The following is a 24,370-nucleotide window of genomic DNA, read 5'->3' on the forward strand; positions in this document are numbered from 1 at the left end:
AGTGGCTGGCAACGTGCTTTTCAAAAGGGGGGGGGCGAGTGTGACAGGAGCTAAGTCGGGGAGACGAGAGAGCGAGATTTTGGAGCACACTGTGACAGTCCTGCGCCTTGCAAGTTCAAAGCGGGGGGTCGGGTGGGTGTGTGACGGGAGCGTTGGGAACAGAGAAGTCGGATCTTTTGCGAGCAGACCTGTGAGCTCCCTGCTTGCAAATTCTGGCCATTTCCCCCACCGCTCTTCACACTCTTAAATGTAAAAATGGCTTCGGACCAGATAGCAGTTCTCTAAGTGTACTCCTCCCCCTTGCGTGTGTCGTTGTCTATCCTCAAGCAAACAGCTATGAGACATCCCAAAGCCTCGGCTCGGCTCGCTCGGGCTGGAGCAAAGGGAGTACCTTCGGTTTGTTTGTAGAAGGCAATCCCGGGAACCTCTTAACTACCTCGGAGCGCCAAATTAACACGCTGGTGAGTGTCCAACTGATGATCACGCGGCATCCCAGCGCTGGATTGCTACACTCCGTCGAGCAGACAGGATATAGCACGCGCTTAGCCAGGAGGTGCAGCGCTGGCTGAGCTTTGTAAGTGTGGACACCGAGTAAGTTGCAGCACTGTAACCCCCTCACCAGCGTTGCAACTTGCAAGTGTAGCCAAGCCCTCAGAGCAGTAGGCTCTGGGGTGGAAGCCTAAGGAGAGAAGAATTCAATACCATTGATGCCTGTCTCAGTCCATTCCATGCCTTATTTAATAGAACCCCTGACACTGCATATATTTTCCAAAAAGTTTTGTTCAAATTACAACCCTGGTCAGCCCCATCTGGAGTCAATGGGAGCTCAGTACCTCTGACAATCAGGCCAAAAGCGTCAAGGTGGGCATCCAAGAACAAAGGCACCAAAATCAAGGACTGCTTTTGAAATTGTGTCTCTGCAAAGTTGCTAAGCTCTTGCAGGAGGTACTTTTAGTCTGCAAGATGCAGAAAGATTAAAGGCTTGTCCCAGTGAGAAAGTTGCACAGGCATAATTCGTGTGAATTTGTGCATACTTGAATTAGTGCAAAAGGCTGTGTAGACACTTATTTCAGTTTGAAACTGCTTTATTTTCATTTATCTTAAATCAAGAGATTTACGCTAAACCAACAAGAGCTTTCACAAGATGTTTGCATTGGTTTAACCATATTGGTTTAGAAGCCTATTCAAGTTATACCAGTGCACTTTTCTCATATAGGTAAACAATGTAAATGTTTCTCATTTAGATAAACTTAATATAAACATTAGAATCACTTGAGAAACAACAATCTGGTTCAAAGCTGGCAAATAAGTTCCCTGGTCCTTACTAATGGGGATGTGTAGTTACAGGGGATATGGAAACCACAGCAGTGAATGCATGCAACAGACTAATAAAATAAATAATAATAAAAAGTGTGTTAGATGCTATCTGCACACTTAACATCATTGATAAAGGAGAAATAACATACTATAGTTATAAAACTGACAATGGAGAGAAGGGGGAAAAAAATAGATCCAAAATCATCCATGGAAAACCGGAATCTGAGACTCCTGCAGTTCTCCCTGCAAGGTCCTGTATGAGGCACAAAAAAAGAACAGGAAAGTTAGGTCATCCAAGGTACCATTATTAGAGGCAGGCTTTTCAGCTAATACTCTCAATATGTTGCCACCATTTCTGTCTTCTATCACTGAGTGGCTCTTCAAACCTGGGAGCTTGGCTGTGGAGGGAAACACATACCCTGCTCTGAACAGGTCCATGTGAAGTGTCCAGTTACAGACAGCAAAGAGAAATAGACAGATTTCAAGGGAAAGTCTGTAGCTAGGCCAGTTCTTGTTGGCTAACATTTTAGGCAAGAGTCATAGGTTGGCATATCTCCCACTCAGGACAAGGAGAACCCCAGCTGTCAGTTGTTAACATTTTGATAGGATCACTTCTTCAACATGTGAAACTCACAGCACAGGTGAGTAGATCAGAGTAGTAGGGTGCAGGTTCCCCCTGCGTTCACTTCTGATCCGATAATGAGGGTCTTGCACCCACTCACGCCAAAATCCAGTGTGAAAAAATTGAAATGGCATTGCAAGAGTTAAAGCAAATTTGAACCATCCAAAATTGGAGGGTTTCACACTGTGTCCTGATGAGGGTGTGTGGACTGGGTAGTTCTGGGCTGTTGGGTTCAGTCTTGCAGAGCAATTTGCAGGACCAGGACCATAGTGTATCTACTCTATGCTAGGACTGAATAATTTGGGGTAAAAATTAGCCCACTAATCAGTGTTACTAACTTTCCGATTTTACCACGAGTATCTCAGTATTTGTTGTTTTTCTTAAAGTCACAGCCTGAGGTCAGGAGACTACTGGAGACTCTTTTTTTTTTTTTTTTAATGAAAGCAAAGTTTCTAGTTTCTAGCCCTTCTACTTGTAGAGAAAAAACTTGAAATGTGACTCCGATAAGCCCATGCCAGGAGGCAAATACAAACCACCCAATGCATGATGTTTAAAATCTCATGGTTTCGGACGGGGCCCCTGCCTGGGGAGATTAGAAGGGCTGGGGCTGGCAATATTGCCAAAGGGGTCCTGTTTCCAAGGGACCCACCGCCACAGGTTTGGAATTTTGAAACTCCATTCAAGGACAATCATGTTTTTGCTCTCGGGTGCCTTTGCGGGCACCAGATCTCCTAGAGTAAACGTGCAAAAACACGACGCTTCGCTGAGCTGGAGGAGCGGTCCTGGCGCAAAGCGCCCCCATAACTGACCCCATCCTCTGCCCCCCTAGCTGCTGGCTCCAGGCTCTGCTAAGACCTCCCCCTCCAGCAGATTTCCCGCCTCCCCGCCGCAGCCGCTGCAGCAGCAGCTTGGGATAGGGGATCCCCATGTCACTGCCATGTGCCCGCAGCTGCAGCCGCCGCGGCTTGCAGAGGGGATCTGGTTGCAATCAGCGGGGAGGACGAGCGGCGCACGGGCTGCCTGCTGCACACTGCGCCGGCCGCGGGAGGTGCAGCCCGGCGCTTCCCTGGCAGAGAGGGTGCAAGCGCGCAAGCCCGGGCGCGCTGAAATGCGCTGAGAGGCAGGGCGAGGAGGATTCTCTTCCGCTAGAGCTTTTGCCTTTGCAAACTCCCCCAGCGCGTGTGCTCGAGAAAGGAGCCCAGGCTGGGTTTGCTTTTCCCCCCCGCGAGAGGGAGAAACTTTGAACCGTAGGAAGGTTGCACTGAAAATGCTGGCGTGGAAGGGCGTGTGAAGGGAAGCCTCCTGGTACCCCCGGGGCTGCGTGGGAATAAGAAAGCCTTTTGTGAGCTGCATGGTGCAGGGGAAGCTGCTGGTGCGCCTATGGCTTGTTGAGGTGTCCACAAGCGGATGGAGAAGAAAAATATGGATCATTACCTGCGCCGCCTGAAACAGGAGCTGGTAAGGGACCCCGGGAAAGAGAGGGGGCCAGGGGTTGATTTGTATGGGGAGAAACGAGGAACTCAAAAACTGCCTGTCCCGTGCATCTGACTGTTGAACAACTCAGGCTGGGGCATTTGCAGGGCTCTGCTGGTCATTTGCTAAACAGAGCAGAGCAGTGATAGACCTAAGTGGTTCAGGACCCAAATTAGCAATCAACATTACCCACAAGAGACATAGGAGTTTCATTACTATGCATCTCACAGCAAAACGACTGACCAAGTATTTTACAATTGGTTAATAACATAGGAAAAGCAGCCTGCTCCATTAATTAATCACTCAGTGTTTTTATAGCAGGAGCTGCAGGAGACCACTTGCAGCCCTAGTGCCTCAGTCTGGGCATCACTGCAGTAGAGTGATTGTTGGTTACCTTCTTGTGTGTCACCCCCTCCCCGTGGAGGAGTTGAAGGGAGCCTTCCTTTAATACCAGCCAATAGGCGTGTACTTGCTCCCCAGTCACCCAGGGGAGTTTTTGTCCAGTCAGTCCTCTGGATTATGTCAGGTAGTGCCTCTTACAGTCAGTCTGGATCAACCATAAATCCGCACAATATCAGTACAATTTTCTGATAGTTTTTTTTTTATTTTCCCGGGAAAGGAGGGTTTGAAATCTAAAGACTAAAATCCCCCTAAAGATTAAATATTCTTATGCAGACATGTATGCATAGTAATATTGAAGCCACTTCTAGTCACTATTTTTAAAATGGGGCAGTGCTGAACTTTCTAATCACAATAGTTGCAGACTAGGTCAATTCACACATCTCTGCATGTAGGATTTTAAATAGAAATTCCCACCACCTCACACCCCAACCTGTTAGTCCCATGCATACAGCTGTACTCAGGTAATATTTATGTGCTGGGTAAGATCTGCTGTTTACCCCCTCACCTCACCCTCCCCATCCTTGCCAACCATGACCTAATCAGTAAGGTTTTAAACACATCCCTCACAAACCCAGCATTTCTGTCACTGGATATCCCTGATCAGAATAGTCTGCAGAGCACAGGCATACAATCCCAGGCATTCTGTTTCCCAGCCACGTCATCTAATTTTAAGAATGCCTACAAATCTGCTGTATCCTAGCCACAGGTACATGGAGTTGAATTTATAAAGTAACGATTCACATTAGCACCTCCTGTATGATTTTTGTGCAAATCTCCATTGACCTTAGTGGAATTACTCCAGTTTGCATTGGTGTAAATCAAAGGGCAGAGTCTAGCCTCTGATTGATCAGATGTTGTTAACCCAGCTCTCTCAGAAAAATAGAACTCAAGGCAAGTTAGAGTCCTAGTAATTTTGTGGTTTGCACTGAAAAGTACACACTAGCGAGGTTGGAAAGTGAAATAGGAAGTCCCAATAGAAAGAGGTTTAGAGGAATGGGATATGTACCATTATTTGAATGGGAGTCTAGTATGTGTAGTTGCAATTTCTAAATTGAGAGGCTTTTGAAAATGGAAAATATTTGTTCTTTAGAATGGGATCCCTGGTCTTATTTAGCACAGTCTTTTTCACACCATCTCCCACCACACAGATTCTGTTTAGAAGGCTATGTTGCTTGCAGAAACTTGCTTGGGCTTGTCCACAAGCGGGAAGATGTTGATACTCTGTTTTTTGTTACTGGTGGATTAGTAGAAAGAATTGGATGTTTTTTAATTAATGGATTTGAAAGTTCAAGAAGAAGCCAGAGGGTGTGTGTGCAGGGAAGGCAAATGCATGTCATACCAATGAATAGTAAGAACAAAAGAAAACAAAGCAAAAATGGTAGGTGGGAGGTTGAAATATACAAACTTCCTGATACCAGTAAGGTGACTACTAGTGCAACATAATCTTCAACTTCAAACTGGAGTTTATAGCAAGCACCAGAGGTGTAAGACTCCAGAACTGCAAACATTTAATAACACATGCATAATGTTATGTATATAAGCAATCCCATTGAAGTCAGAGTGCTCATGTTTAAAGTTACTCACTTGTTCCAGTCTTTGCAGGATTGGGATCTTTGGCACCTATGAGACTGGATTCTGCCATACTGCTGCCTGTTGAAGTAGCACCTATAACCGAGGCTACTTGTGGAGTATGGTGTTACTCTGTGCAAGTGTGGCAGAATCTGGCCCAGAGAAGGCTCCTTGAAAATGACTAATATTAAAAGGGACATAGTCAGGCCAAGCTCTGCCTTGAAATTTTGAGTGGGTTTTGCCACATAGAGTAGCATTGTGCTCTGCAAGTAGCCCAGTTCATTTCAGTAGGGCTGATCAGCATGAGTAAGGATGGCAGAATCTACTTTGTCTCCTTGCGCTTTATAATACAAATCTCACTGAAAGCTTTTTGCCTGGATTTAAGCATTCCCCTTTGGAGTCTGTGCTGGGCAACATTGCAGGTGTGCCTTAGCTAGCATCTGAGCCAGGAAGGAAATCTAACTACAGAAAAATGAAGGTGACCAGTTCACTGGCACTACACAAGCTGAGCTAAATGCAGAAGGGAGAACTGGACAGGCACGTTAGACATTTACAATTCTTTCAACCTCAGCGAACTCTAAGGTGTTACCAAGAACATGGGAAAGGAATTTTTTTTAAAACATGGGCCAATGTTTTTGAACCAGTGTGCTTAAAGTTAGTCTCCTAAATCCACAATTAGGCTCCTAAGTAAAAGCAGCCTGATTATCAGCGCTGCTAATACCTATGAAAATGAACCCTATTGAAGTTAGTGGGAACTCCTGGGGCTCACCATCTCAAAAATCAGAGCACTACTTTTATTTAGGAGCTAAAATATGGATGTAAGAGGCACCCCTATTTGAAAATGTTAGCCTTGATTTTTAACCCAACAGCAGTCTCTTAGAACTGGTGCATGTTTCTTGGGGGTAGAAGTCTGATATTGTGATAGGTTCCATGTCTATTTGCAAAAGGTGAGGGATATTTGCATTTAATATGAAAGTCAGAAATTAGATACTTGAAAGTCTCCAGGAAAAGCCTCTCCTTCATCTTAAGTTTTGCCATTATGTAATACAGGATAATGCTATTTATGGGCAGGACCGGCTCTAGGCACCAGCAAACCAAGCGCATGGTTGGGGCAGCGCAATTCCAGGGGCGGCATTCTGGGTGGTTTATTTTATTTTATTTTGCAGTTGCACTCTTGGAGATTTTTTTTTTTTTTTTGCTTGGAGTGGCAAAAAACCTGGAGCTGGCCCTTTTTATGGTAGAAAATATGGCCACACAATTTTTTAAAAAAATATTAGTTTATTAATAAACTAAGGCCTTAGCCTTGCAAAGGCTGATGCATACGCTTCTCTCACAAGGTGTGAGGTTAAGACCATTGGTCCCATTCAATAGGACCACTTACCTGGCATAAATTAAACACAAGCTTAAGATTTTGCAGAATCTGGCTGTTTTCCCCAATTTTTCATTACACTAAGATACAAACTTATTTTAGTAACTGACACTCATGGCATCAGAGTGCACCTTGCACCCCCTCCCTCACCCCAACCCCCTGCCCCAGTTCAGAACCCCCTCCTGCACTAAACTCCCTTCTAGACTCTGCACCCCTGACCTTCTCCTGCACCCCAATCCCCTGCCCCAGCCCAGAGCCCACACCCCCTCCATTAATATAGTAGAAACATGCAGCCTGTGATGACTTACCAAAATCTGTGAAGTGGCCCCCCTGTGAAAATTATTACTTGCTCCTGATGCCAATATGGCAAACCTTCTGCTTATGAGATTAATACTGACAGCCTAGCTGAGCTGAGAAGTACATTTACTAAGGTAGACTTGTATTAATTAAAACCATCCTAAATGACATGCCCAACAATAAAATATTTTAAATCAATACCTTTCCTTGCAGTCTGGGATTAAAATAGGTAAGCTTTCCTTTAAAAGCAGGCAAGCAGTTTAATAGACAGCTGCAACTGTCTGGGCTTAATGGTGGATGGGAATTGAATCTCTTGACCCCGACTTCTTCACCACTTTCTTCATTGCCAGGCAGGTCATGGCTCCAGATATTAATGCACCAGAACCAAACACCGGTGTGTGTGTGTGTGGAGGGTCCCTTTGAACCACCAAATAAGGACAATGAGAACTCTGTCTGTTGTTAACTAGGAATCCAATGTTATGGCACCAATTTGAATATGGTAACATGCTGATTTGCATTATACACAACAAGCAGTTCTTTTCCATGTCAAAAAGCAAGGGAAGGAATAAATGTAACATTGTCGAGAGGTCCTGTAAAGAAGACCTGTTTAAAGAACCAAATCTTGTTAAGTCTGGTTCCTATAGCTAGGGGAAAGATTGAGACAGTTTGATCTGCTGAAGCTTAATATGTCTTTGTATAAACTATTTCAGCCTTTGACTGGTTTTGAGAGAAGTTAAAAAAAAAAATTGGCAGAGCTCCCAGTTTCATGTAGGGGAAGTTAACTAAAAATGAAATCCTATTCCAGTGCCAGCTTGTCTGTCCCTGTGATTCATGGATTCCAGTTCTTTTTTCTCTTTGCGTGTAAAAAAAAATATAAATTGATTACAAATAATTGGTGTTTGGTTTGGGTTGCAGGTGTTCCAAAGTGTTTCCACTCTAGTCCATGCATCAAAGCACACACTGTCAGTGGTGCCTTTCACATGCTGTAACAGTGCCAGGCTGGGCAGAGGTCACACGCAGAGCTTGGATCTGGACATGCTTAATTGGTTTTCATGTTAACCTCCGAGAATGCATGTTCAAAGCTCTGGCGTGGTTGTGACTCTCAAAGAGAAACCCAACCTGGTTCAGTCAGTGAGAAGTTTCTTTCATTCTCCAGTTGCGTATTTTCCATCATAAGCTAATAGTCATTGGCATGTCTAGTATGCCTTGAAAGATTTCATTCAGAGAATTTGAATATTCCACATGCATGTGTTTTAAAGTCATGATAGTCTCAGCTGACACTTTCATTCATTATAAAGCAGGCACTTTGGCCCCACAGTTATAGGACTAAACTAGAGGTCAAGAGACTTGGGCTCTATTCCCAGGCCTGCCGCTAGCCTATAAGGCAACAACAGGCAAGTTACCTCACCCCTCTGTGCCTGGATTTCTCCATCTATAAAAGAGAGAATGGTACCTACCTCCTTTGAAAGCACTTTGGGGTTTAAGAACATAAGAACAGCCATACTGGGTCAGACCAATGATTCATCTAGCTCAGTATCCTGGCTTCCAACAGTGGTCAATACCAGAGCTTCAGGGGTAGTGCAGTAGTACAGAACAGGGCAGTTTTGCAAAGATCCACCGGTCTTATCCATCCAGCTTTTAGCACTCGAGGTTTAGGATCACCTCAAGCATGGTGTTAGACCCCTGACCATCTTGACTAACAGCCATTGATGGATCTATCCTTAATGAGCGTATCTAGTTCTTTTTTGAACCCAGTTATACCTTTGGCCATCACCACGTCCCTTGGCAAGGAGTTCTACAGGTTAATTTTGGGGAAGAGTATTTCCTCTGGTTTGTCTTAAACCAGCTGCCTGTTAATTTAAGCAGGTGACCCCTGGTTTTTGTACTGTGGGAAAGGGTAAATAACACTTCTCTGTTCCTTTTTCTACACCCGTCATATTTTATAGACCTCTGTTATATCCCCCATTAATCGCTTCTGTAAGCAGAACAGTCCCAGTCTCTTTAGTCTCTCCTCCCATGGAAGCCATTCCATACCCTTGATCATCTTTGTAGCTTTTCTCCGATCCTTTTCCAGTTCCACTCTAGCCTTTTTGAGAGTGGATGACAAAAATAATGCCACATAAGAGCTTGATATTATTGTTATTATTCGGTAGTGCTGGATTAAGATGCATTGGCATTGTACCAGTCTATAGAGCCCCTCATAAGAGGATCTCAAAGCACATTACAGGCCAACTCCAGGTTCCATTGAAGCAAATAGCAAAACTTCTACAGACTCCAGTGGGCCCCCCGGATCTAGAGCTGGCCCTGAGCCTGCCAGTGCCTTTGTGGAGTTCTCCATTTAGCAGAAGGGTAAGTGGAAGCACAGAGAGGTGAGCTGTCTTTCCCAAGGTCACACAGCCAGCCAGCCATCTGGAAAACAGGACTCCTCATTCCAGTTTCCTGCTGTGAGCACTACACATCATTGTCTCATTTGTCCTGTGTTTGTACAGCACCTAGCACAAAGGGGGTCTAGGTTCATGATTGGGGTTCCTAAGTTCTAGACTGCAAGTTCTTTTGGCAGAAATGGTTTCCTTGTTATAGGGTTGCATAGACTCCTGGTACAATGGGACAGGGGTCTCTAGGCCCCACTGCAATAAAAATAAGTCATTCTTCAACTAGGAAGTTGTGTGGTATCTTGTTGGGATTTTACCATTAGGTTGCAGCTGGGGTTTATGTGGCTATTAGGAATGAATAGTGATGCTTAGGTCATTGTAAGTAGCAATTTTCAGGTTACATTCTGTCCCAGTATATGCATGTGTTCCATTTGGCCCTGAGTCAGTAGAGCTGAATAGTAAAACCAAATACAAACCCCTATTGGGCTGATTTCCTGCTCCTAAGTTCAGCTGTGATATTGAAAACCATGGGAAAAAATGCTATTCACGCTTATGGAAAAAGAAAAACAAACAAGGATGTTTCCAATTTCCTGCCCATAAATTCAGTAGCGATGCCAATGAACTGCAGCAAAATGGGGCCGTGGAAATAGGGAGAGAGAAGAATACAGCTGTGGAGGCTTTGTAAATTACTTAGGTAAGTACAACTTGTGCAGATAATTATTATTGAAGGTTTTGTTGTAGTGTTAATGGGAATAAGATGCTAGCATCCTCAGACACGTTTAAATCCTATTAAAAAAAAAGTGCAAACTATAAAAGTTACACTCACCTAGTTGTGAGGATCAGTCAAAAGATGCAGAAACCTTCATGCAATGGAGAGGTAGCTAATCCATTCCACACACAACCACAACTTTTATCCTGTGAAAGCGTTAGCCCGGTGTGACTTTTACCACTGTAAAACACGCTTCTCAGAATCTCCATCCCTTCAGAACTAGGCCCTCAATAGGAACTAGGTTAAGAAGATGCTTTGCTAATATAGAGCCTGATTCTCCACTGTTTGCACCTGTCAAAGTCTTTTTACACTTGTGCAAAGCAGGTGAAATGTGCTGCCAAATCAGAGTTCTCCACTCACGGCAGGGGTACCACTTTGCACAGGTATAAATCATGATACAAGGTGCAAGACAATGAATGGGCCGAAATCTGATCTTAATAAATTGCTATTCAAGCGTAACTTCATTGAAGTCAAGAGTTACACTGTTATAACTGAAAACAAAGTCAGGCTCATAGTGTAGGCTGAAAATACTGGAAGCAGTTGCAGTCTAATTGTGTGTGTTTTGATTATTCCTGGGGAAAACAGGATGTTTCTAAATATTTTGTGGAAAATATTTTTTTTAATATATTGTTAACCAGCAAATATCACTTAGAAGTTAACATTTGCTCTCACACCCAGACATAACAACATCAAACTTTAGAATTTGGTGCTGTGTTTGGTTTCCCTATTACAACAGCTTATCTCAGAGCAAACAGTCTCGTGTTTCTTGATGTGAATGTCTCACAGGAGTAGAACTTTCAGTGTAAGTGACAAAATGCAGCCCTTTTATTTTTACATCCTGTCTCGCATGGAGTCCTGATTTGGTAACCATGTGTCGTGCTTGCAAAATGCCCCAGTATTCTTTTCCTGAAGAGAGGGCATCTGTCATAGTATAATTCCTCAGTCTGAACCTTAGAGTTCAAATATGAGGTACTAGCATAAACTCCTCTAAGCTTAATTACCAGCTTAGATCTGATAGCGCTGCCACCAGCCAAATTTCCAGTGTTTGGCTCACTCTGGTCTCCCCAAAACCTTCCCTGGGGAACCCCCAAGACTCAGATGCCCTGAGTCTACAACAAAGGGAAATAACACACTTCCCTTTCCCCTCTCTCTCCCACCCAGAATTTCCTCTCTGGGCTAACCTGAGAGTTACTGATGCAACCTCTTTACATCACAATACCACGAAGCATGTCTCCTCTCTTCCACAAAGAGACAACCAAATACAAGGAAACAGTTTCCATTTAGCGAAGGGTAGTGGTAGCACGAGAGGTGAGCTGTCTTTCCCAAGGTCCACAGCCAGCAGCCATTGAGAACAGACTCCTCATTTCAGTTTCCTGCTGTGGCACTACACATCATTGCTCATTTGTCCTGTGTGTACAGCTGCACCCAAGGGGTCTAGGTTCATGATTGGGGTTCCTAAGTATCTAGGACTGCAAGTCTATTTGGCAGAATGGTTTCCTTGTTATAGGGTTGCATTAGACTTCTGGTTACAATGGACAGGGTCTTCTACCCCTGCATAAAATAAGTCATTCTTCAATAGGAGTTGTGTGGTACTTGTGGGATTTTAACCATTAGGTTTGCAAGCTGGGGTTTATGTGGCTCTTGGAATGCTAGTGATTCTTAGGTTCATTGTAAGTAGCAATTTTTCAGTTACATTTCATGTCCCAGTATATGCATGTGTTCCATTTTGGCCCTGAGTCCGTAGTGAATAGTAAACCCAATACAAACCCCTATTGGCGCTTTCCTGCTCTAGTTCAGCTGGATATGATAAACCATGGGAAAAAATGCTATTCACGCTTATGGAAAAGAAAACACACAAGGATGTTTCCATTTCTGCCATAAAAATTTCAGGTAGCGATGCCTATGACTGCAGCAATGGGGCCGTGGAATAGGGAGAGAGAAGATACAGCTGTGGGCGGCTTTTGTAACATTTCTTAGGTAAGTACCACTTGTGCAGATATTATTAATTGAAGGTTTTGTGAGGTATGGGCAAAGATGCTAGCCTCCTCAGACACTTAATCTATTAAAAAAAAGTGCAAACTTAAAAGTTACACTCACCTAGTTGTGAGGATCAGTCAAAAGATGCAGAAACCTTCATGCAATGGGAGGTAGCTAATCCATTCCACACACACCACAATTTTTCCTGTCCGCGTTTTTTCTCTTTTGGTGTGACTTTTACCTTTCTCTCAGATTCTCATCCTTCAGACTAGGCCCCTCATAGGAACTAGGTTAAGCAAGATGCTTTTTGCTAATATTAGAGCCATGTTCTCCACTGTTTGACTGTTCCAAAGTCTTTTCCACTTGTGCAAAGGCAGTGTGAAATGTGCTGCCAACTCAGAGTTCTCCACTCACGGCAGGGGCGTCGGTTACCACCTTTGCACAGGTATAATTTCATGATACAAGTGCAGACATATGGAATGGGCCGAAATCTGATCTTAATAAATTTGCATTCAGCGTAACTTCATTGAAGTCAAGAGTTTACACTTTTAACTATGAAAACAAGTCAGGCTCCATAGTGTTAGGCTGAAACTTACTGGCAAGCGTTGCGTTAATTGTTGTGTTTGATTCTTCCTGGGGAACAGGATGTTTCTAATATTTGTGTTATATCTTGTTAACAGCAATATCACTTAGAAGTTAAATTTGCTTCCCACCCAGACATAACAACATCAAACTTTAGCTTTCGGTGCTGTTGTTTGGTTTCCTATTACACAGCTTTTCTCAGAGCAAACCGATCTCGTGTTCTTGATGTGAATGTCTCACAGGAGTAGAACTTTCAGTGTAGTGACAAAATGCGCCCTTTATTTACATCCTGTCTCGCATGGGGTGGGGGGTTGCTGATTTGGAACCAGATCTTGTTGTTGCATTCCCAGTATTCTTTTCTTGAGAGTGAGGCTCTGTCCATAGTATAATTCCTCAGTCTGACCTTAGAGTTCAAATATGAGGTACTCGCATAACTCCTTAAGCTTCATTCCACTTAGATCTGGATTAGCGCTTGCCACCAGCCAAATTTACCGTGTTGGCTCCCTCTGGTCTCCCAACCTTCCCTGCGGGAACCCCAGACTCAAGATGCCTGAGTCTACAACAAGGGAATAAACACACTTCCCTTCCCCCTCTTTACCTCCCAGATTTTCCCGCTTTTCATTCCTTAAACACAAACCCAGAGAGATATTCTTTTTCAGAGGTATGCAGATCCAAACCTCGTCAAGCTACCACAAAGATTCTTCTAACCTATAGCTTTAGGGTATTCTCTGTTCAGGTGACATCATACAGGGCAATTTGTTAAAATGAAAATGAATAAACAGCCCTTATTCAAAAAGCGATTACCAATTTAAACATTTCCGAGCAACTAACACATGTAATACAAAAACCCAACAATACAGCCTAATTGTTTTTCTATCCTTTGTACTTACAACTTCTGAAACTGAGATTTGAGCTGTGAAGTAGAACTGTCCCTTCTCTAGCCGAGAGACCGACAACGACACAGACCCAAACATTCCCTCCCTGAGCTTTGAAAAATCCGGTTTCCTGACTGGTCCTCTGGTCAGGTGTTTGGTTCCCTTTGTTAACCCTTTACAGGTGAAAGAAACATTAACCCTTAGCTATCTGTTTATGACAGCATCTCAGTAAGGCATTCCAGTAATGTTTAGACTGAATTCAATTAGCCACTGTTGCAATAGTGTCTATACAGCCATGGCAGCACTCATTACTGACTGCGCTTGCAAAATTTACGGGGTAAAACTCCTGAGTAAGAGTCCAAAACTGAAACAGAAAAGGCAGGTAAAGGAAATGAACTCCTCTCTTTGTGTGGGATCTGTGAAGGACATCAAGGCCTGTTGTCTTCAGTGGATATATGAATTCTTCTTTCAGTTGTCATTGTTTATCATTTGTATAGAGGTGGCACCCAAAAGCCCTTTGCAGACATTGTATCTTAGACGAAGATACAATGCTAACACCAAAGAGCGTACAGCTAATGGTGGGCACAGTGCAATGTGGGGACTATGATGGCAAATGAGGAAACAGGAGGGTGGGCAGAAGAAATAAGTTCTTACCACTGTCTCGAACCCAATCCTGCAGTAAGCTCTCAGGAGGAAGGAAGGATGATCCATTGATTAGGGCAGTAGCCAGGGAATCAGCAGGCCCAAGTTCAGTTCCCTGTTCCCTACACAGGTATCCTGTGTGACCTTGGGCAAGTCATTTAGTCTCTCTGTGCCTCAGTTTCCCCTCTAAAATGATAGCACAGGCATATCTCCCAGGCATGTTGTGAGCAAAGATACATTAAGGATTCTGAGGCATTCCAATACCGTGGTGATGGGGATCATAGAAGTATTTAAGATAGACAAGGTCTCAGGAACTGATTGTTATGCACCTCTTGTTGCTGAATATATTTCCCACCCCAACCCACTGACACGCCCTTCCAGGGCAAAGTGCTTACCTCACCCCCGCTTCCGCAACCGTTTCACCTTATTATTCGTGTTACCTAGCAACAGGCACCCGTGTCACGGGAGAGGACGTGAGGCGCTAGAGCGAAGTGCAAATGGCTTTTCCACACGCAGGCGGACATTGTGGGGGAAACGTTGGGGGTTTTCAGAGACATCAAACTTCATTTTTGTTTCCCCCCCACTTTTTTTCAACTTCTTTGGTGACAATGAGGCAGGGGAATGGGGACGGGAAGGGGGGGAAATAGAAGAGGGGGGAGGGAACCCCCAAAAAGTGAAAATTCTTTGGCTTGTCATCAAAACTCTGAAATTTTTGTGGAACTATTTGGGGAAAAAATAATTTTTTGGGAATCCTCCCTCCCCCAATAATTTACCTCCCACTCACCCCCAGCCAGCCCTACTCCACATAGCAATTCTGAAGGTGTGTCTTCACTGGAAGACAAAGGTGTGCTCTTACCTGGGGTTGGGCTAACATGGGTTAAAATAGCAGTGACTCTGAGGCATCTGGGTTTTAACTCCAGTTAGCAGCACAACTTCAACCCTGAGCTGCCTTCTAGGTTTTAACTTGAGCTGCATTAAAACCCGCAATGCCATGTCTTCAGTGTGGTTTTCAACCTGAGTGAGGAATACACCTGGTTTTGCAGCGAAGACATATCATGCGCCAGTGACCCTGTCTCCACTCTCCTCTCCTTCCCCTGACATTTACCCTTCTTTTTCAAGTCACTCAGTATCTAAAGCTAATGTGGCAGTGCCTCCTATGTGATGATGTTTTGCGGAAGCAACCAAAAGCAGCCCCTAGTAGAATTTTTACTTGAGAGGTAAATAAGGAAAGTTCTGTCACACAGAGACATGACTCTCCAAAGACAGGAGGAACCGAGTTAAGCTGGGTGGAACTTCCGCTTTATACGCCCAGTGCTTCTCACTGTGGGAGTTGGGTCAATCACTGTGAAGTGTTGAGAGAGAAAGAGACCTGTCTGTTTGAACAGAAAAGATCTGCATAGGGGTAAGTTGAGACACAGGCAGAAAGCTGAGTCAGCCAGTCTGTTGGAGCCATTCGTTGTAGGTCACAGAAAGGTGGTTTGTAGCTTAGCAGTGTGATGTCAACCTTTAAATACCTTTGATTCCTGGGACTAAAAGGTAATGCCTTGGTGGAGTGTCCTCTGCGGAGGTGGGATTGGAATCCTTTGGCTGAATTCACTGCTATGGTGCAGCATCCAAGGAATTCCCTGATGCAGAGGATTCCCAGACAGGCATAGATTTGGCACAGCTGGTTCTACATCATCTTCCAGAGGGGCACATCTGGAGGGAGCAGGGTATAGGCGAGATGTTCCTCTATTGTTATCTATTCCTAGCTTCTGCAGTAGCTCATAAAGCATCTTAAAACCTGGGCAAAATTTATGCAACCCCAATGGCTGAAGCAGCCCCTCACAGTTTCCACACGGGGAAACATATGTCCTCATTTGCACTTCCACTTCACTCTTACATGCACTCTGCTCAGAAGCAAGGATGAATTGGCCCCTTTGAGACTCCATCATCCTCACTATTATTAATTTTGTGTAGCCATCGGTGGTGTGTCAAGGAACCTTTTTCTGCAGCATTGCACTGGGTCTGGGCAGCAGGAAGGAACTCTGCTGATTTCCTGCTACTAACAGCTGTTCAATCTAGGGGGGGAACGCAATAAACAACTTTATTTGCTAGTTTATTCGTGAGATGAATCCCAGAGACTGTCTAGTTTGTTTAGCTCTGAGAGCCCAGAATCTTGGGTAAAGTAAGTGGTCTTGAGAAAGCAGTGAATGGTTTTGGAATCACACTCAGCCTGTTGCATACATTCAGGGCCCAAAACCAGAACTCCAGGTGCAGGAATGGCAGAATGGGGGGCAAATTCTGCTGATGTACAAAGGAAATAAAAATTGGCCTTGTGCCCTTTCTAGCTCCTTTACAATGAATAATAAAGGCCTGAGAGTTAGTTCTTTGTTATCTGTTTGTTTATTTACTTTTAATGTTTGATTTTGTTTTTTACACTAGAAATTTGAGGCTTGTCTGTCCTGAAAGATTCAGTGTTGACGGGAGAACTAGCAAAAAGATGACATCACAAGAGCGAATAGAGTGAAAGTTAAGCAACTGAAAGAGAGAGGAAAATTTTAGTCGAACTGTTTGAAACAGGGTTTTTTGTTTTGTTAACACTTATTTAATGAGTAGTTAACATTTTGGATAAAACACGCCTTTGTTAAAGATTCATCCCCTCTTCCCCATCTCCCTTCAAATTAGCTGTAATCTCACAGTTAACATCCCCAAGAGCTCCCAGAGTTTCTCCTGTGAAACCAGGGAACAACGGATTTGAAATTCCCAATATTTGCATGATAACACACAAGCAGAAATAAGGCAACCAAAAAACGGCATAAACCCAACATGAAAAATCCTTCTCAAATCACCCGTAAGATAAATTCCCACTGACGAGCTGTGCTTGACGTAAGAATTCAGGCTCATTAAAAATAATTTTGTGTTAGGTTCTGTGTTTTCCTTTGGAATGCTATCTGATCAGTTCAGCAGTTCTAAAGTAATTTTTCTCTCTTATTTCATTCTCTTTAAATAACAAATGTGTTTGTTGCTGGCTCTGTTGCCTATCAACCTGATTATTAAGAGCTATCACTGCAATTCCTTCTTTCCTTTTCCCTCAGCAATAACTTCCTCTCACAATACCTCTTTTACCTAAGAGTTGGACATCTGTCATCCTCCTCATTATCCCAAACACACCCAGAGACCTTCTTTTCACGTCTCTCCAGTCAGCTGGAATCTGGAATATGTTATCTGTTCTTTTTTCTTTCTTTCTTTCTTTCTTTCTTTCTCCCCCAGTCATCACCAAAATATTGCCGTAGTCCAGGGCAACCCAGATGTGGAGATAAACTGGAAATACAAACAACTCTGCCTCAAAGGACTTAGTTGGATTTGGATTCCAGAGCAGTCCTGTGAATTCAGACACTAGTAGAAAAATATTAGTTCCCAAAACGTTTAACAATTCTTTTTAAAGTGAGAAATTGCAAATGAATTTCCCGTTTTTCTTGCTCCCCTTGCCCAGTCAGTCTTACCCATCCTTTGCACAGAGACGTTTGGCTTTGTGTTATGTAAAATAGTGGAATATGAGATGTACATAAGCCCATTAGTGTGTTGCTTTTCTGGCTATCCACTGATCCGCCAAAGGATTGCATTTCTGTTTATACAGTACTTTGTCCGGTTCACATATTAGACCCCAGGACCTGGCATACTAACATCTTATATTTACATAGTGCTTTTAGACTAATATGTTTATATACTTATGGAGTAAACTATACACAGGAATTCTTTCACCCAGGCACTGAACTGCAGCTGTCACAGGGTGGAACCCAGCAACTGCTGAACATCATGCAGCAATTTGGAAGCGCAAGTGTTTGGGGAACACACTTACTGAGTGTGCTCACTGACACAATTTGTTCAGCGCCCTGGAGTTAACCTGACTTCCTGGGTTTGATGGGTGGAAATAAAGTAATATAAAATAAAGGTGTGAGCAGCAGGTGTAGGCTTAGTGCTGGAATCACTTTGACTTACACTCTGGGTTTACTGGTATTCACCTTTTCCCTGACATGGGAAAAATATTGTCATGACTATGAGCCAACCCCCACTTGCATTAAGCAGGCAAGTAGTCCTTGCAGCGTCAGTGGGGCTGACACACGGGAGTAACACAGACAGAATTTGACTTTGTATGGACAGACTGAGACATAGTTCAGTTTTGGGTGGCTTGAGGCTCCTGGGGCCCTATGTTTAGATTTGTGGGGTTCTTGTTTTGGTGAGGTGAGTCCATTCAGACCTAAAAGAGTAAGTGGTTAATCCCCACCTGCTATTGTATAAACACCCAGAGAGTTTGGAAAGAAGTGTAAGGAAGTTCTCCTGTAAATGCTGCTGCATGGACCAAGCTGTGGGCATAGATCGGACCTCAAGGACGATTTGTTGACAACGGACTTTATGTAACAATGGCTGCATTGGTTTATATAACGCTCAAAAAAATAAAAGCAGTTCCTGCTTGCAATCATTTATTTATGGGGTTTGCAACTAAATTTGCTGCTGCAGGTGCATTTGTGGAAGCATTGCAGAGTGTGGCTGTCATCCAGAACAAGGTCCGGAAATGTGTTCCCACGAGGCTCTGTTAGATGTATCATCAAGGCTGGGGCAGTCTCTTGGATTTAGGTTTGTGGCAAACTATAAAAAAAATTTGCAAGCCTTTGCAAATGAAGTTAGTGCTATTATTTATTTTTTGTATTACCGTCGTTTTTAGGTGCCTGACTCACGGACTAGTACCCCACTGTGCTAGGCACTGTCCAAACAGAAGAAAAGTTCCTGTTGCTGGGGGATGGATGGGGCAGCTTGACATGCCTACCCTTGCATCTGGAGATCAGGGTACAAAACCTGCTTTGCTGGGGATTCCCAAATGGATCTAGTCCTTAAACATAGAACCACAGCGCTTACCTATCATAAGTAGATACTGGCCCCCACTGTTGTAGTAACCGAGCAGCCATCCTCCTGACACCCCTGTGCAGTATGATAGGGCGTTATCCCCATTGTATGGATGGGAAACTGAGGCACTGAGAGACTAAGCCACTCCTCGGTGGAAAGATGCAGAGTGTGTCTCTGTCCCTACAGTTATAGTACAAAAATCCATTGTCTGCACTTGCAAACAGGGTAACCTCCCCACTCCTTGTGTTTTCCTGTCTAGGATCTGCCCTCAAGACTGCAATTGCTTGATGAGCATGTTGCTCAGACTGTAAATAGGGACTCACTGCAAAATATACAGTACTCAATTACATGTAGACACACCGATAGATAATCATATTCTGCCTGTAAGAAACCTGTTTGTCACCTTTTGGTGACCAACCCCACAGACCTTAAGAGAATAATTTTCAGTATCTGTACATAACTCTTGACATATTTTCCATACATGCATTTTGCAATGGTTATGAGGACCAGTGTGACACAGGCTCTGAGTGGATACCTTACATAACACTCTTTGGTGAACTAATATGTAGATGCCAGACTCAGGGGATCCCTGTAACTCTTATGCACATCTGGTGCCCTCCGCCATTTGGCATCAAGAGGTCTTTGGGCCAGAGGCATGCTGGGGTATGGTCTTCCCAGGTGTAACTCTAACGTCAGTGGAGAGACACCATAGAAGTACCAAAGATAGATAAACAGTAACATCGGCCTCGCTGTGCCTCTGTTTGTCCATCTGTAAAACAGGATGGATACGTACCTACCTCAAAGGTGGTTGAAGCTGTTTCTGAAGGGCATATCCTCTGCTGATATAAACGGTCCAGTTGAAGTCAGAGGAGCTCTGACAATTTAGTGGCTGAGAAGCATTTTGTGTTTGTCCTGTTAGAGTGGCTCAAAACTTTTTGAAATTTCCATGAAAAACATTTCACCAAAACAACAAAAAAAATTGAAAAATTTCAGTGAAAATTTTTTACTGCTTTTCAACCAGCTCTGAATCCTAGGAACTCACAGGGGAAGGGTCCCACAGGTGAAATGAACAGAGTGATGGTCAATGCTGCCTCTGAAACATTAATGGTCCCTGTTGGATGAGGCCTGCATTGTAACGATACCACCCATCATGGGGGAGTTAATTGAATCAATGAAGGGAACAGCACAGCAGTGGAGCATATGCTGTCTTTGTGATCAGTCTAGTCATTACTGCAGGACCCTTGTCACTCATCACTGCTTGATTACACCACTTTGCCTGCGAGGGGCTTTGATGTGAAGTGTCCAATGAGGGTCCAAGCTGGCTCCAAATCCAGCTTTGCAAAGCTGCAGATAAAAACGACTCCCATTAATAAGGCAAGAAAGGTTAGGACAAGAAGCATTACAGCAAATCTGGAGAGGTAAGGTGATAGTTTTGTCTAAGGCTTATGGAACATATGGTTCCAGATTTTGTATTGGTAGCGCAAGAGCTCTTTTATTGTAAACGTGTGGGCGTTACTTGTACATATGTGCAGATGTAGCTTTATTTTGCAGATACTAGTAATCTTAGCCTGTAAGGGAGACTTCACTTGTAAATGTAATCAGAGGTTTGAACAGAGAGTTTTTTCATAACTTCACAGCCAGATAGCCTTTCTAGCATGTGAATATGCTTCTCCTCTTGAGCATGAAGCTCCAGAAGTAGGTGTCATACTTCTGCTAACTCTGAGTCAGATTTTTGAAACTTAGATGGAGATTTGTGCCTGGAACATGTGTTATGAGGATTTCCACTTTTGCAGCATGGTTATTACAAAGTGGCAGTGTTTTAATGGCCTTTCTTACCCACTGGTGAGAACCTGCATTTCTCTGCTTACAAACAAACAGCAAACCGCAAATAACTGAGCAAAATGATTTCCCCTCCCCCTCCCCACAAAAAAAAGTTTGCTTGGTAATGTACAGCCACTGCTGTGTACAAGTGTTAAAGGAAAGTAGCATATTAAGAGAACGCTTGTCATGCAAATATTGTGATCAGCTTTTTAAACTGTATACTAAAGAACTTTTAGGTTTGATCTTTTCTGAGACATTTATAATCCCATCTGCCAACCTCTCTACTTCAGTGTGGCATATCTTTGCCTCCAGCCTGGCAAACCACCTCCCCTCCCCTCCCCTCCCCACCCCCATGCCCCTGCCCTCTGAAAAAGTGGTAGCAGCTGTTGGAAAGTATAGCCCATTTGTTTTATGATGCCGCTTTGGGAATATGATCCAGATCCCACATAAGAGAAAAGGAGAGCAACAGAATGAAAGGGGAGAGAGGGCAATATAGAGGCTTTGGAAAATAACTAGCATATTTTAAGGTTAACATGGAGAGTTACACCTTTCTATTAAAGTAGAAGGATAAAACACAAGTGTGAATGATGGATCTAGTTTGGAAGCCAAAATAATTGATTCTTCAGCAAATAAACTTGTGATACTTATTTGTTTTTTCAATATTACTATTCAAATTTCTAGGACTTCATTCCATGCTGGTACTTATGTTTCTCAACCTATAATTAGGGTATTATAACAAAGCATTAAGACATATATTACAGAGTGACAATGTGATTTTTTTTTTAATATTTTTTGTTTTTGATTTTAACATGTTACAGAAACTAGTCAGTCAAAGGCTGATTCATTTATAAATTCAAAGCACCCACTTCTAGTCTCAGTTGTTTGCACGTCAAGAAAGAAACAACAGCTGCAGAATAAGTCTAAAAATTGATGCAGCAAATCGTCATGCTCGGTTACATGAATAGAGGTTCTGCTAAGCAATTAACTGAAATTCAGATAAACATTATTTTTGTTGTCAATCAAATGCTTATTTCAGTTCTTGTTAATGGGTGAGGATATGGAATCTTTAAAAAAAAAATTAATTTCTTCAGAATCTAGAAAATATGTGTGTTTATTATCCCATGAAATGGCTGGAGCACCAGGGACAGGATAGCACATTTAAGTCCTAATAATTCAGTATTAGGGCATGTTTCAGGAGAGACCAGCTTTTTGCCGCTGTCTAGCTTACAAGATAAAAAAGGAACATGGTCTAGTTTTTACTTCCCTATATGTTGCTGGAGTAAAATCCTACTTGTTTTGTCTTGGCTTCTCTAAGCACTGATTTACTCTCCTCTCTTCCTCCCCAAACAGTTATCCATGAAGGAAGTTGGAGACGGGCTGCATGAACAGATGAACTGTATGATGGGTGCCCTGCAAGAGTTGAAACTCCTCCAGGTCCAGACAGCTTTGGAGCAGTTGGAGATTTCAGAGACTCGAAACAAGGTTTCAGGCATTGGCCAGCACCAGTGCTGTCGAAATGGCAGAGAGATGCCCAGAGCCAGCAGGCAGAATGAGAGGTTGCTGGGAAAGAGATCTTTGGAGGAGTGCAGCCCCATAGCGTTTGCACACTCCACCCAGGTGCCACAATCTGCCAGCCTGTTTGGCCCTGTGACTTTACCAGACAGTAGCCACCACCATGTGGCTTATAGCAAAGACTATTATCCTACTAGCAGACTTTCTTCAGCTCTGACCATGGCAGAGTACTGCCCACCAAGGAAATTTGACTCAGCCAGTTTGGGCACAACTGGGAACCAGATTCATAGAGACATAGCCAGCATCCCTCAGACTTTGGCTGGGAGTAGATTGGGATGCAGAGAATGCCAGGCTTCTGATGAGGCCAACGACTGGACTTCCTCACTAATGTCTCAGAGCAGAAACCGGCAGCCTCTGGTCTTAGGGGATAATATCTTTGCAGATTTGGTTGGGAACTGGCTGGATCTGCCAGAGCTGGATAAAAAGGGGGAGAAAAATGAGACTTCCCTGTCCATCAGCAGGTCTCAGGAGTTCTACAGGAAGTTTTCCCTCACAGCCAACATCTTCAAAAAGTTCTTGAGGAGCGTACGGCCAGACCGGGATAGGCTCCTCAAGGAAAAACCATGTTGGCTCCTGGCGGAAGACAGAGAGACTGAAATTTCAAAGAGATCCAAAAAGGTGAGCAAACAGAAGGGAACATTTTACTTCCCCCTCTATGGGAACCTACAGAATGCTCACAGCAAAATGGAGAGGTCCCCAAAGACAGAAGCTAGTAGTGACAAATCCAAGAATTGTGCCAAGAAGGTCCATGGCACCACAGACCACACCCAGTCAGGCTTTGATATGAATACAGCCGTATGGGTCTAAGTTCCTCTAAACGTCTCCTTTGCCAAATGGCTCTGCTTCATGCTAGAGATGAGCTGGAGCGCATACATGCCTGTACATGATGTACCCCAAAGGCCTGCCCCACACTGGGGTGGGGGAAACAGCGTATCCTGTAGTGTAGAGCATGCTGTGGGAAGCAGCCCCACGAGCCCAGCTTTTAAGAGACCTACATCTCCTGGAGAAGGACGTCCAAACAGCAGCTGAATTAGGACTGTGTGCAGAAGCTTTCCAGAGCAGGTGCTTAGGAGAATGACCAGATTTCTTGACAGCGTCCAGGGCAGGTAGCACCATGGATAGCCAGCCCCTTACCTGTGTGTGAGCCTCTCTGGTCATAGGGACTTCATGTTTGCCAAATCCATTCACTTCATCTCTGGTTAAGATAGCTACAGTACATAAAATGCAGTGTGTGTGTTATGTATATATTTTTAAATCAGCTCTCCCTTGTGTGCACTTAATACTGGATTGTGAACTAGGCAACTCGAAAGTCGATCTCAGAGCACTTGATATTTAAATTAAAAAAGTAAGGTATGAATTTATAAGAGATGGCAGTACTTGAACAGTCGCTGAATGCAGATGTTGTGTGCTCGCCATCCCGTTGCATTTCAGCTTTTCTTTTTCTAAAGCGTTATCTCCAGTGTGCTCTTTGTCTGTCCTCTCCAGCATCAGTTTAACCAGTAGTGTAAGGAACAGGTCCATACATGGAATTTTCTAATGTCCAGAAATTCTTCATCAGTTGAGCGTTACCCTTGATGGCCTTAAACCCAGATGCTGCACTGAGATATGAAGTTGCAACAGACTTTGTGTTGGGTTGTTGGTGTTCGTTGTTTGTTTAATTTGTTGTTATGTACAGATTTAGTCATGAGAAAACAAAACAGAGTTCTTCAGTGTTCCACTCTCCAAGAATTACTAATAAAGCGATGTCACGGCCTTCCAAAGGGCAGTGGAATAGTTTGTACAACACATGATATCTCAAATGGCCACTCTCGGTCCTGCCTGCACTCC

At 43.6% G+C, this 24,370-nt stretch overlaps 1 protein-coding gene across 1 annotated transcript; it reads left to right on the top strand.

The window, feature by feature from the left end:
- The first annotated feature begins 2,967 nt into the window (after positions 1 to 2,967).
- Positions 2,968 to 24,294, top strand: INKA2 (inka box actin regulator 2). The gene is given in 3 exon segments (XM_032794160.1): positions 2,968 to 3,339; positions 3,342 to 3,397; positions 22,322 to 24,294. Coding segments are annotated over 3 exon segments (1,134 nt in total). The 5' UTR covers positions 2,968 to 3,290; the 3' UTR covers positions 23,351 to 24,294.
- Positions 24,295 to 24,370: the final 76 nt, after the last annotated feature.

This window comes from Chelonoidis abingdonii, chromosome 4 (genome assembly GCF_003597395.2).
Source record: "Chelonoidis abingdonii isolate Lonesome George chromosome 4, CheloAbing_2.0, whole genome shotgun sequence".
NCBI lineage: Eukaryota > Metazoa > Chordata > Testudines > Testudinidae > Chelonoidis > Chelonoidis abingdonii.